General features: G+C 30.7%; 1 protein-coding gene across 3 annotated transcripts in view; it reads right to left on the reverse strand.

Annotated features, from left to right (window-relative positions):
• Nucleotides 1-11,005, reverse strand: part of LOC106689934 (zinc finger Y-chromosomal protein 1) — a 21,196-nt gene extending 10,191 nt beyond the window's left edge. Inside the window, exons 1-9 of one of the 3 annotated variants that reach the window (XM_014435160.3) lie at nucleotides 10,840-11,005; nucleotides 9,591-9,656; nucleotides 8,858-8,938; nucleotides 3,704-3,976; nucleotides 3,548-3,622; nucleotides 1,438-1,488; nucleotides 932-1,012; nucleotides 195-467; nucleotides 31-108 (exon numbers count right to left, since the gene is read on the reverse strand). In XM_014435160.3, the coding sequence (XP_014290646.1) occupies nucleotides 31-108; nucleotides 195-467; nucleotides 932-1,012; nucleotides 1,438-1,488; nucleotides 3,548-3,622; nucleotides 3,704-3,976; nucleotides 8,858-8,938; nucleotides 9,591-9,656; nucleotides 10,840-10,870 (1,009 nt within the window). In that variant the 5' untranslated portion in view covers nucleotides 10,871-11,005. Of the gene's footprint in view, nucleotides 1-30; nucleotides 109-194; nucleotides 468-931; nucleotides 1,013-1,437; nucleotides 1,489-3,547; nucleotides 3,623-3,703; nucleotides 3,977-8,857; nucleotides 8,939-9,590; nucleotides 9,660-10,839 lie in introns of all 3 variants that reach the window. The other 2 variants (XM_014435159.3, XM_067045061.1) reach the window with 2 other exon arrangements.
• Nucleotides 11,006-14,644: the final 3,639 nt, after the last annotated feature.

Consider the following 14,644-nt stretch of genomic DNA (forward strand, 5'->3'; position numbering starts at 1 on the left):
AGACTCGTGATTAATTATCTAAGCACTTACCATTAGGCAATTTCGAAGTATAATTATAAGTCATTCTTTTCAAATCTCGACAAAGTTTAGCACCAACTTTATGTTTAGCTAGAAAAAACAAACAAACTTACTAATAAGAAAAATAAAATAACACAGATAGAAACTATAAATCAAGACAATAAACTATTGCTCACATTTTCTTTTGATATGCCTCTTGATAACATGAAACCTTAAGCAATAAGGAATGGACGTTTGATAATAGCAATATGGGCACCATAATATTCTTTCATTCGGGTGCTTGTCCCGTACATGATTTTTTAGCTGCTGCAGACAGGTACCCTTGAAGTAACAGTATGGACACTTCTGCCTTAACAATTTTGCAACATGTTTAGACCTGATATGTTTCCTCAGATCACTAAACTTGTCTCGCTTTATTCCACAGTGATAGCATTTATATGGTATACTAGCTGAAAGCATAACAAGTAAAATATAATTTATAAAAAACTCTTTTGAACAAAAATATATACTTTTAAAATGAAAAAAAAGAAATAATAAAAATCTGTCTTCCCACTTTTACATGGTTGTATATGTTATGTTTTCAGGGAAAATCAGTTTAAATTTGTTTTTACGAAATAATAGTAAGCACACCGATTTCAAAATAAAGCACAGTTTCAGTGTAATAAAATGGAAAACAAATTGCTATTTTGAACTATAAATGAATAACTAAACTTTAGATTTTGCACAAAATAGTTTGCTAAATTTATATCCAGCTTGATAATAAAGAGCATTACTAGGCAAGTTCCTTGTTTCTTTTTTCTCAACAATTTATTGAAAAAAGAAAAAGAATGTTTTAATAAAATCCATTTCTTATCTTTTAATACTAACCAAGTGCTTAAATTCAAATTATAAATAAAGGTAAATCATTACTTACTTTCAAAACCTTGAAATGGCGAATCATGGTTAAGTTCATATTCACAAGGCTCACTTTTCACAGACACCTCCTCATCTTTATCTAAAAAAACATATTCGGCAAACTATAATGTAAACAACCATAATGAAAAGTAGTTATAATGCCAAAAGAATGAACATAAAAGAATTTCAAACAGATCAATTTTGAATTTCATTAATACATCCTTTTAAGTTTTTTAATTCATTAAGAAAATTACGAACAACAAATTCATGTACCAGGAATTAATAACATATTTCATGAAATGTCTTGCATAATTTTAGTAAATTAATCAAACTAATGCAGAGCTTCGTCCATTGTCTCAAACAGTAGTAGGACAGTGTTGTGTTCATTTTTATAAATTTACCTAAAAAAATAATAACCTATAAGGATTAAAATCCATATCTGACTTTAATATATCCAATTAAAAATAAAGATTTTAATTAAATTAAGAAAAAAAATGATAAAATCTTTGGAAAAATGATAATTACCTGATTGAATTTCTATAAGTTCACTCTTAAATGAAGCTTTTGTAGCATTACCTGTAAATAAAAAATTATTACAATTAAATTAAAGTGTTTTAACTTATAATTCCTAAGTATAAAGTGCTTTAACTTATACCTATGAGAATGGATAATAATTAAAGAAAAAATAAGTTTAATTGTTTTATAACAAAGGAAATTTGGGCAAGATCTTGTTTTAGAAAAAGAGAGTACCACAGGAGTGAGATTCTCCCGCCTTGCCTAAGTGAAATTATTGTTTGAAATTTTCTTGAGGGCATAAGAAAAAAAAAAATTATAATATCAAACTATAAATGAATTAATTACACTATACTTTATATTTTGCTCAAATTAGTTTGATACCCGTCTTATCAATAACGAAACATAATATTGCTTAAGCTCGTAGATTTGAAATTTTTCAATTTGTGACAACATAGTTATGCTATACACATTTATAGATAAAAAATTATATTGACGTTTCAAAGGGTAAGTATTGGAAATGAAATCATTACTCGTCACCTGCTGAAACCTGCAGGGTTGATATTGATAGATAATTTAATTCAGAATCTGTGACATTAACTAATTTGATTTTTATTTATTTTAGTATTTCAAACATTAGTCTTCTATTAGGAGTGAGCTACGAAGAAGTTAGAAGTGATCCTAATAATTAATATTGAACTAGACTTTCTATTGGACAATAAAACTAATTGCCTTAAATAATACTGATTAAGGGGCAGCTATTTGTTCTAAAAAAGAAGCTGAATAGCTTAATTTTCCTGATAATTCAAATAAATTTAATAGTCAAATGAAAAGTAGTAACAATAGTCAATTACCACATTATTATTTTGATTTCAACAAAATTAATTTAATTTTTTCATTATAAGTAACAAAAAGTGGCAATAAAGCAAGGTTTAGAATTTTGGTCATGTTTTTTCCTAGTTGATTTTTTTCAGAATTACCAGGTATCAAAAATGCAATCACACAATTCTTCAAATAAATATAAAGACTCCTATAAGAAGTAAAATAAAAAAAATTAATAGTTAATGACAGAATAATAAGAATGGATTTTGAAAAATAGGAAAGAATTAACAGGAGATTCTGAAGCATTAGTGATGTAAAAAATGTGCCATAAATAAAACAATGTTTTAGATCATTTTTCCTATTTAAATCTGAAAAATTAACATTGATACTTGTAATTGTTTTTATTATCTATGGATGAAAAACTACTATCATTCTCCATATCAAAATTTCTATATATACAATTATTTAAAGGAACCTTTATGTTTGATAAATAGAGATTTGACTGGTATACAGTATGAACTTGAGATGAGAAATATGATTACTTTAAATAACTGATCTCTAACAATACATTCCTTATGTTAAATTGACTCTTCAATCGATTTTTTTAAATATTAAAAATACACTTTTATTTAAAAGAACATCAAAAATTCTGCAACTATATGGTTTTTCCGCTCTTAACCATTTATTCAATGCTAAATTGTTATGAATTCAATATTGGAAATATTAAGAATTATTTCATAGAGTGATTCTGTCAAATGAAAATATTAATGCAACTCATATATTAAGTAAAGATAAAAATCCAATATAAAACTTTATCAATATTTAGATTCATACATGACAAAGTTAAATTTTTCAGGCAATGAAAATAATCTTTAGAAAGAATACTTTTTAAATTAATTTGGACTCCGGACAGAACCTCTGCCAGAGCATGATGAATGACTGAAATCTAGGTCGAAATGTCGGCACAAATCAATAAGATTTTGTTTATTTGTGTAATTGTTACTGACTGCACTCCCGACCATCTTCTCTTCTTCCGTCATTCTTCTATGGTCATCTATAAGCCCCTCTATGTTCTTTAGAAAGGTTTATGATTTAATTTAAGTGCACAAATGATACTTAATTTTTTAATAATAGTCACTAAGACAATTATTTTGATTTGTATAATAGAACTGTTTTTTTTTTTTAGAACATTAGAACTTTCATAACTGCTAATCTAGTCTCCACCACATCCACTATCGATCTAGTAATTAATAAATAAGTGAAATAGGCAATTTATAAAAAAAATCTGAAATTTACTTACCACATGTCGAACTCTGATTGGTTTTGTATCCATTTTTAAAATTTAATAAATGCTCCTTTCCAATAGTATGCTCAGCTAAAAAAAAAGTTGCAAAATTAACTGACCAATTACATTTTGCATCGCAAATGAACAACTATTCCAATAATAAACACTTACAATTTCCCTTAAGGTGCTTGTTGATAACATGGTACCTTAAGCAATACGGAATGTAGGTCTGGTAGTAGCAATATGGGCACCACAACAGCTCTGTACCAGGGTGTTTCTCTGTCACATGTTTTTTTAAATGAATAAGTAAATTTCCTTTGAAGGAGCAGTGGTGGCATTTGTACTTCAACCGCTTCCAAACATGCTTAGATTTAATATGTCTTCTGAGATCATTAAACTTATCCCACTCCAATCCACAATGGTGGCATTTATAAGGGGTAACATCTGAAAGCACAATAATATCTTAAAACATTAAGCAAAAATTTAAGAAAATCATATCTAATAAACAAACTTGTTAAGTACTACTCCTTTAATTTATTTTTTCATATACCTAAAACTAATAAATCTATTTAGTAATAAAATAAAGCTTCATTATTATTTATATGCTTATCGTAGAAACAATGTAAAATATATGGAAAAAGTGAAATCATAGAAGACTAAAGGAGTGGATTAATGAATATACTTAAATTAAACTAAAATAAAAACAGAAGAACATCCAAATGATCAGGGAGTACTCAGAAACATCGGTGAAGAAATGTAAAAACTAGAATAAAAGATTTGTACTAATGAGGGAAGGAAAAGTCTTTTTTAGAGTGGCCTTTAATATTTTTATATATATAAATGGTTGACCATACAATTTAAAATACTAAGAAGATGGTCAGGGTTGTGGTAAAAAAAGAACAAAATAGTTATCAACTATTTATTGTCCGACATTTCATCCCACTTTATAGGGCTTCATCAGGGTTGTTCAAGATGATAGGCTAAATAGCTAAACAAGCTAACTAAACAGCTCTGTTTAACCTATCGTCTTGAACAGCCTGGTGAAGCCCTACAAAGTGGGGCGAAATGTCAGGCAATAAATAGTTGATAACTATTTTGTTCCTTTTTGACCGCAACTCTGACTATCTTCTTCATATTTTATATTTTTACTCTACAAATACCAAGGCTCATACTGTCTTGTATTGATGGAGAGTGGGTCTAGGGTTATCTAAATTTTAATGTTGAGATCCACGTGAATCATATGCCCAATGATGTACAGTTCATTACATTGTGTTGATGCACACATAGTCATTGAACTGTCACCTTAGCAACCTCATATCTCAAAGGCACCAATTCAATTCTGGCAAGGGAGGGTTAACTTTTATTTCATAGTGAATCTTCAAGACTAGGATAACCCCTCCACATGTCAGAACAGACCAGGTAATGTATGGAAAAAGAAAATTTTATCAGATTGCTCAAACAAGTTTTTGAAAAGCATTTCTTGAACTAAGTGGTTGTGTGAGGGCAAGTTACAACACGGAAGTACTAGAACATACTTCCATGAGAATGAAAGAATTGGAAACAGTCAGGTGCTCAATCCAAAGAGTGACCTCTTTTAGAGCTTAGAAAGACGGTTAAGTATATAGCACTAGATTGGCAAATTGTATGCTACCTTAAAATATTTGTCCATTTATAAAAGTCAGTAAGTATATACAAATTATTGAATTATATAGCATTAGATTGACGAATTGTATTTTACCATGGAATATACGTCCATTTACAAAAAGTACTACTATGTAAAATATATATAAATCCAGTAAAAAAAAATATAATAATAATAAGATTAACTATATGGAAGACATTAGGTATTAGGCACATAATTTTTATTCGCTATTTGTCAACAAACATAGGTTCAAATGGTTTTGTGTTTGAATTTTCTAGTCTTGAATGACTCCCAGCATTTTGATTCCTTTGTTGAAACATTGGCTTTTCAAATCCACGGCTTCAGATTTATGATTTTCTGCAAGTTTTTCATCCATTTGGTGGTCCTAAACAATTTAAGTAAATCATTTCTTTTTAATTTTTATTTCAAAATACTTTAAACATCTCTGGATGACAGAAAAAGGCCCATCAACACCGATTCCAAATATCTAATAGAGAGCAAAAGCATCAGAGTATTTTATGTTAGTTAGTTCTCCTGAAGATTACCAAGGTAATTCAATAACCCCGTAACCATCAGGGCTGCAGCATAATTAGTACTTCACCATAACCCTATTCTGAGTCCTAAAAGAATTATTGGAAGTGTGTCAGTCAAGTTGAACTGTGGGCCTTGATAGCATTTTTAATAGTGTGGAGAAGACTTTCAACATTTTCATAGACTGGGAATGATAGGAGTTGATAATGCTGCAATTTAAATCCTGTCAGCACTACCATGTTTTAAAATAAATCAGTAGTAAACTAGGAGATATACTGCGGAAAACTCAACTGCCTAAGTGAAAAATTTATTCTTTTGAAGTTGCTTTAAGGACTTTCTTAAATTTTACAAGTTTCTCCTGCCCAAAAAATTCAATAGAACCAATAATAATTATTACATCATTACATACTAATAATAATTATCCAATTCTATCATTTTCATGTCAATAAAGGAAAAGTTTATATTAGGAGTAGGACTTTAACAAAGTTATTTATTGGACACTGATGTATAAAAAAAATTGTGAGGAGCAGTACTCTAATCACTAAGGTCACATTTTTCTCTCATATTCATATGTGAAATCATAGATGAAAAGTGATTTAATTGTTTCATTAATGCTTAAAAAGGGTGATAAACTTTGCGGAGATAAGAGGAGAAAATTGAGACCCTTAAAAGAATGTCTATAACACTACTCTAATAATTTCAATAACAATTTTCAAAACTTAAACTCAATTTGGATGGGTTGTAGAGGAGTTTAAAACCTTAAAAAAGAACCTCTGTATAGTACAAAATGTTAAATGAAACTAACTCTATCTTCTAGGATGTTGTTTATATTATTATTGGAGCGACAGACCATGGAGGTCCAAGGCCTCGTGCGATGTACTTAGGAAATACATAGCGTATTTCATGACGTTGTTTTTGTAGGGTGGATTCGTCACTCCCAAGCCGATTTTAGTGAGTGCCACCCATTGACTAACGAGCCTCACAAATGCCCGGGGAGAGGCTGTGAGTGAGTATTGTATAATTGTATGCTTGAAAAAATCCCAGATATGGCTGGGAACTCGAACACGCAACCTATGGTTTGGCAGAAAGACGCGTTACCACGCTGCTACCATCACTACCAGATGTTATTTTACCAAGCATATAACCCTAATTACTTAATTTGAGATCATTTTATTTAAAAGGAGTTGTTGGAGAAGCTAATATAAAGCAGGAAAAAATATATAAATACTTGACATCCCAGAAACCTCCAAAATCATTTTCATATTCGTAACTCCAAATTACATAATATAATCAAAATGGTATTTAATGCAACATTTCTTCTCTACGATATCCTTCAATACAACGCAAAAGTTTATTATTTTGAGGTAAAATACGACAAAAATGCTGCAAATTAAACATAAATTTTAATTGTAACTTTTTTCATGTCAGTTTTTCCTTTTTGTTCTTGGATTCTCTGATTTTTGATGATTCAAAGAATTTCCTGACTTTTCCAGATTTTCCTGGTCTCTAAACACAGTGAGTACAGTTTAAAATCTATGATCCCAAAAGTTTCATACATCTGAGAACCCTTACAAATGTCCTCAATGAAATGTATAAAAAAAAGTCTTATAAAAAGACACATAAATGATTGTCATACAAATGAAAAACCACATTAATTTTCACTTTACAGCTATAGAAAAAAATGAAAATTCACACCTCAAAAAGATATATAATGGGTTGTCATACAGGTAAGAAGCCACGTACATGTCCTCACAGTGACTAAAGAATTATAAATTCATGGAGATTATAATTACATTGTAAGGAAAATTTAAACAAAAGTTTAAGTTGGTTTGCTGTTCTGTTAAGGTACAAAATAGTGTACTTTAGAATCATTTTTGAAAGCCATCAATATTAAAAAAACTTTTTATTGTTTTTTTTTCCACATTAAGTTTGCTTGTTTTATGCGAATAATGTTTTGCTCATTCAATACCACCTTTTACTGACTATATGAATGTTCAAGAGTTTGTTATTCATGAAAAATCCAGGTTTGTAGGCCTCTTCCCAAAATAACAACTATATTATAACAAATATGATAAATAAACTAGAAGTAAGCTTGTCATTAGGTCAAGTATTTATCGCAACATAACTGAAAAGGACTCGTAACAGTAATGTGGCAAATCAGGGATTGCACAACAGCTCAGATGGTTTATTGATATTTAACTATCGAATTGGCCATGAAAATTTTAAAAACAAATGGAAGAGTTGAAATCAATTAAGATTCAGCAATGTCATATGATAAGGATCTGAAATCTTGTAGACATATTTTTGTCAGAATAGATAAGTGAAAAAATCTTTAGAACCAGTGAATGAATGGCCCTATTTTGTAATGTAAAGATAGGAAAAATAATAAATAAGCCAGTCAACATTTCTTTTGATAAACGCAAATGTTTTAGAACCAAAATCCAATAAGAACACCTAACAGAAGAGAAACCTCTAAACAATATCAAACTCAAAGCCTCTATATAAGATATTTGGAGACAAGTATGAAGTTGGTGATAACTGGGTGTTTTAAAATGAAGTGTGCAATATCAAATACAAACATAAATATATACTTGTGATAACACAATATGGGTATTTCCTGTAACTAAAAAATTTTCATTTTCTTTAATCATAACTTGATAAATGAGAGGGGAGAAAATGTGTAATTTCCTCTATATGATTGAAATTGTGGTTAAAACAGAGAATTTATTCTTGTTGAATTTTTATCATATTAAGTGAAATCTGTGATAAAATATTTATTTATTCGGTTGAAAGTTTAATTATTTTATTAATCTCAAAAGTAAATTCTAGTGAATTAAAGTTTATGTGTTAGTTGCTGTTGTAGAAATAAATAAAAATAACTACAAAATTATAAAGAAAAATCGATTTTTATAAAAACTTTATATTTTCAAGTGAGTATACACTCACTTAAAAACATAAAATGAAAAATACACTCATATCCAGTCAATAAAGTTGTGTATCAATTGACACTTGAACATCCTTTATCAATAAACTAATATCAAAACCTTTTTAGTTTAGTAATCTGAATACCTCCCTGCAGCAATTAGTTGGGATTGCAGTATTAGAAAGTGAAATAATTTGAAGAGAATAATATTAAATAAATAAGATCTTACTTTTAAAGCCTTGTAATACAGAATCATCTCCTGGTTCAACTTCATCTGGTTCAATTTTTATGCTGACTACTGGATCATTAGCTGTAAAAGAAATGCAATACAATGTTAATAACTTCAGATTAAATGATTTATGCATTAAAGAGTTTTTCCATATATTTAATAAGAGGGAGGGGGAGGAAAAAAAGATGAACACATTAAAATAACATAACTATTAGAAGAATTTAACACATAATTCCAACTGCAGATATTACAAGGGTTGTACTATTGTTGTTCGTGGTTTGTAGTTTTTACAATCTCTGTTTGCTTTGAGTTAAGGAGGTACTTTCAATAATAAACTGCATATTTTTCACAACACAGTTCCACTTGATATAGTTAATGAAGGATTACAGTATAAGTTGAATCAACATGCCAACTAAGTAATAACTTAAGTAGTAGTAGTAATAATAATAAAAGTAATAACTCTGTATCTTCTATATAATTAATAATTGCCAACTTAAGAGAGTACATTATCTTGGTTTATTGATCGACAGATGTAGAGAGGTGTTGAAATTAGAAAAAACATTGGCTTCATTCCAGCCTGACAACTAAAATCCAAAAAGATGTAAATCAGAGTACCATGAATTAAATTCCGACAAGGAGAGGTGGAAGAAATTAACCCTTCTTACCCTCCTTGGAGAATATATAAACAATAAGCCAAAATGAAACTAAAAATTAGAACTACTTTCATCAATACCTGATTTTAGTTTCAATTCTTCATCTTCTGGTTCTTCTTTAATTTGTATTACTTCACCATTTACATCTGCTAACACAAAAAAAAAAAATATAGTAAAGGAAGCAACTATTTCTCATTATTATTTCATATTTATATTTGTTACAACTCCTTTTAATTTCAGCATACTTAAAAATGTGTTTTGTCAACACCAAATAGCCCAAGTAGTTGTACAACCAATGGCTACCTTGTACTACTCTCAACTCTTATTCTGCAGAAATGGCCAACCTTGATGTTCGTTAAGGACTTTTCTTAGTCTTATTCCCATTTTTCCTGATATATTATCAATGAATGCAATCTCACATGGTTTTACTTATCTCAAGCCACAGCATGACCAAGCAGGCAATTTTGTTTGAAACTATTTACGCTATATTCTATGAAATGAAACCTGGGATTATCATCCTGGTTAGAAAAGTTATTTCTGTATTCAAGTATAACACATATCTTAGAGTATTTCTTGTTTAAGAACACTAAAATTTATCTCAATTTAACAGCTATAAATTGAACATGACAGGGATAATGCTATCTAAATTATAACCAAGAAAAAGAAACAAAAATTTCTATATTTTCTTCAAATCCAGTGAGTGGACTGAAGCAAATTTAAAACCTGATCACTTTTTTATTTTCAATAGTTGATATGGATAAATGATAAAAACCATGAATATATATATATTTTTAAAGATGTTGAGTCTGTATCCATTTCCATGAGGATATTTGCATTGTGTACATTCTTAAGATATATAAGATATTTATAAAAAAAAAAATAATGAATCCTTAAGAATCAATAAATGAAAACTATTTGCATTTTTTAAAAGTAATAATCATAAATATGGATAAATAGAAACTGGTTATCTCTAGGTAAATTAAAATCACAGAAAGGTATGTGCTGCAAGAAAGATTATTCAGGAGATAACATAAATGAAAATATCTAATTGAATCCATTAGATGTCTAACCTTTCCTTACTATCCACTGAAAAGATTAAACCTGAAAAATTCTTACTAACCACACTAGTTATTGAAATGTTGCTAAATGAGAAGCAGCTAAAATGCCACTTTTACAGCATAAAACAGATTAAGATTACACAACCCCTAATAAGTAGAAATAATAGTTCATGTCAGATATAGTGAAAATATCAGTATCAATAATGCTTTGGAAAAATAATTCATTATTTGAAGAATAATTAAAAAATAATGGTTAGCTAAAATATAATACCTTCATCTTCTACTTTGATCACTATATCCATAGTAGTAGGTGTACTATAAACCTATAAAAACTTACATTTATTATATAATATAAAAACATTAAAATAACTGTATGACAAGTTCAGAAGGAAAAATCGACTTCCACATTTCTTTAGCACTAGGCAAAACCTGCGAAACTTCTGGTTACCGATAAGTCGTTCACGAAGGAACAATTCAAGTGAACGGTTTCAAAAATTGAACAGGGATACTAGTGAACGAAATATATTGACCGATCGTTCCAATAGAGCTTTTTATTAAATCTTTCTTTTGTTTGTTAAACAGAAATACGTGTAAACGAGATTTGATTTACTAAAAAGATTATTACTAATTGATGGGTCTTTTAATAGATCTTCCTGAATTCAGCAAAAATTGGTAATGACGAGTGCCTTGGATGGAACTTGGGTTCTCTCTCCCACTTTGATAGACCTGCACGAATTTGAAGAGATTTTTGAAGCGGATTCTCATCTGGCGATATAGATACATACCGGTGGGAGATTTTCCGCAGGAAAGAGGTGGAAAGCCCCAATCTGTCCCAGGGACTGGTGAAATGATCCCTTCCGCCATCAGGGCATCTGATTCTTTGTCAACTCGGTCTCTTAAGGCATTCGGAATGCTGCGTTCCTTGGTGAAAACTGGCTCCCCTCAGTTGAAGATTGATTTGAAATCCTGGAATGCAACCAACTTTCTTTTCAAAGATTGGCGAGTAATTAGAAATTAGTTCTTCAATTGATTGCAATGCATTGATGTTGGAATCTGGAATTGGTGTTTCTGCTCTTTATCCAGTTGATGAAGTTTGATACCTAGACTCCAAATTCATTGACGTCCTAGTAGCGCTTCATGTCCGGCTGGTACGATGTGTAATTCGCCCAGAATCTTTCTTCCGTTATAAGCGACCGTGTCATCAATTTTTCCTTTGGGCTGGATGATGTTTCCCGAATATGATCGGAAAGCAATATTTGATGTTTCCAAAGGAATATTCAAATTCTTCAGTTGGAACTCTGGTTCGGACAGAAGCGAATATTCAGCCCCATAATCGACTTCGAACTTTTGAGGCTTGCCATTGAGTTGGACACCAATTATATACGCTCGATCAATTATATACTCGATTACACGGAGTTAAATAAAAATGTCCTGAGGTAAAAACTTCAGTTGAAGCTTGGTGTGTGTTGAGAAGTGTGAGTTGCAACTAGTATTTCGTCGTTTTTGGGTCAATGAATTGTATCATTTCTTGGGTATAGCAAATCAATTGATGAAGTTTATCCCGACTTAATGTCTCAGAATCATTGAAAAAAACGATTGGGTTTGGTCGGAGCACACCCATTTTTACAAAGAGGTGACTTAATGTGCGAGGATTATAGATCTGAGATTATGTCCCATATACACAGCGGTCATTTAGGCATAGTCAAGCGCTTAGCACGAGCTTGAACGTCAGTCTGGTGGCCGGGGATTATGATCGATGTTATACGTAAAGTGGAGCCCTTTTTGCAAATGTTTAGAGCACAAATCTAAAGTTACAGGACTCTTAACACTCTTTGAACAACCGGATGGATCCGGGCAAGCTGTGGGCGGTGATATTTTAGAATATATATCTAAGTATTACATAATTATTCAATATTATTTTTCCAAATTCATTGAAGTTTCTAGATTAATTAACATAAAATGTTCTCCTTTATTCTAATTTTCGTCGCAATGAAAGAAATCTTTGCAAGTTATAAAGTCCTGTTCGTTGAAGGTCGGATAATAGGACTCAATTCGCTTTAGCAGAATTTCGAGAATTTGCTGACTCTTGGAACATTAGATGTGTTACGTCAAGACCGAGATTCGCTGGATTACCTGTGGCTTCGAGAGCCCTCATGGGGCCCACCCACCATCAATAAATGGGTAGCCTTAGTTGGGTAAAAACCTGACGGTTGGGCGTCATCTTGAAAAAATCACCATCTTGTATAACTGTTGATTAAAAACCAGTACTTTCTTACTAAGTATTGAACTCCTGACTCTTCATGGGCTGTAGTGGTTAGCTTTATTATTAGAAATCCAGAGACTGGGCAAAATCACTGCATTGAAGGATAAATATACGGGTCATTTTCAATATATGTTTACTATACCTTTTATTTAATTCAAAATTGCTATTAAATGAATGGTTTTACAGATAATTACATTTATATGGGAAATCTCTGTTTATGTCAAAGTAAAATTGTGTTACGGGAGCGTGGTTTATGCTACTGCCTCTTGATAAGCCTCACAACCTAGAGTTATTTATTATTCACATTTTAATGTTAATAAGTACTAATTACTGAACAATGAGTGATGAAACATTAAATAATTTAATGTATTAGCAAATGGTAATGAAATAACAAATGATTTAGGTATCTCAAAAAGATGAATGAAGGAAAAATGTCTTTATTAAATGTCTCGTTCCTTCAGTGTGTTTATATTATTTAGTAATTAAATAAAATATTAGATAGTCGTCGTTAACATTTAGCTAAGTTATATTTGTTTGTTGTATTTTATAAAGAATCCCCCTGTTATTATCGTGGAATATTCTGATAATAATATGACTTAGCCAAAGTTATAGCTAATAACTCAAAGGAGCAGTATAACTTGTAGCTCCTCTCTGATATATCTAAGCCCCTGACAGCTTCTGGAAGCCACGATCGCTTGAGCAGTTGGAGAAACATGAAGCCCCTAACAGCTTATACATGCTCTTGCAAGTAGATAGTTCCAGGATACGTTTGTAAAGATTCGAGATACAACTTAGGAGATACAATGCTCCATGAAGGAGGCATGCCCTCAAGGATAGGGATGTGCTGGAACCATTAAAATTTCGAACTGTTCTAGTTCTGTATTTGGAACACTTCTGTTTACTGGTTCCAGTTCCAAGTCTAAGAACGTTTAATCTCCTTGCCAGGCGATCTCTTCCAACGCTTAGGCTTTAGTCTCAAAGAGCTCAATGGTTTTACAATGCCCAAATGGTTCCAATTCTGTGTTCCAACCCAACAGTGCTTTGACGAGGGGAAAACCTGGTCAAAATTCTAAAATTGTTGGTTTAGATTGAATTAGTTATGTTGAAATCAAAATATTGATGTTTCCGCAAGGCAACGTACGGAAAGAATAAAAAGTAAAATGAGGAGCTCAAGATCAAAACGATTCTATTCCTTTCTAATTGTGTCAGACCAGAAATCTTTGTTCCGGAAAATAACGTGGACGAAATCCATTTTGCAGTGAAACAATAAACTTCAATGCTCCTTAAACCAGTGAAAAGAGTGAATGTGATCTAAAATATTTTATCCTTTGAATTCTTGCTAAAATTAATTTACGACTCCAAGCAAAATGAATTTTGTCAGAAAATACATATTGATCTAGAGCTACTTGGTTTTCGAATTATTTATATCATATCAAATGTATTGATCCTGAAATAGTAAATATATTTTTTTAATTGGAAAATTCATTACCTTCCTCGGGTCACACGGAAATAGTATTTGCTTTCCATAACGACTTTTTATCTTGCGTTTAATTAGAAATTCATTCTATAAATGAGTAATAAAAAGATTTTGGGGAGAAGGCAAAAACTAAGTTTTACCAATAACGTTAGAGCAGTTTCAATGAGAAAGTTTTTCTGAAAATTGTTGGGAACATGGCCAATTTGGTCATACGCATCGGTAGTCAAGAGAGGAGAAATTAAAATTCTGTTTTCCTTGGTTGATTACAGAGTTGGGCAAATATTATTCAATTGACGAAAAACGAATACTTATTTATTCGTGAATTTTCAACTCGAA

The sequence above is a fragment of the Halyomorpha halys genome, unplaced genomic scaffold (genome assembly GCF_000696795.3).
Source record: "Halyomorpha halys isolate HHAL.00 unplaced genomic scaffold, Hhal_1.1 Scaffold1526.1, whole genome shotgun sequence".
Taxonomy (NCBI): domain Eukaryota; kingdom Metazoa; phylum Arthropoda; class Insecta; order Hemiptera; family Pentatomidae; genus Halyomorpha; species Halyomorpha halys.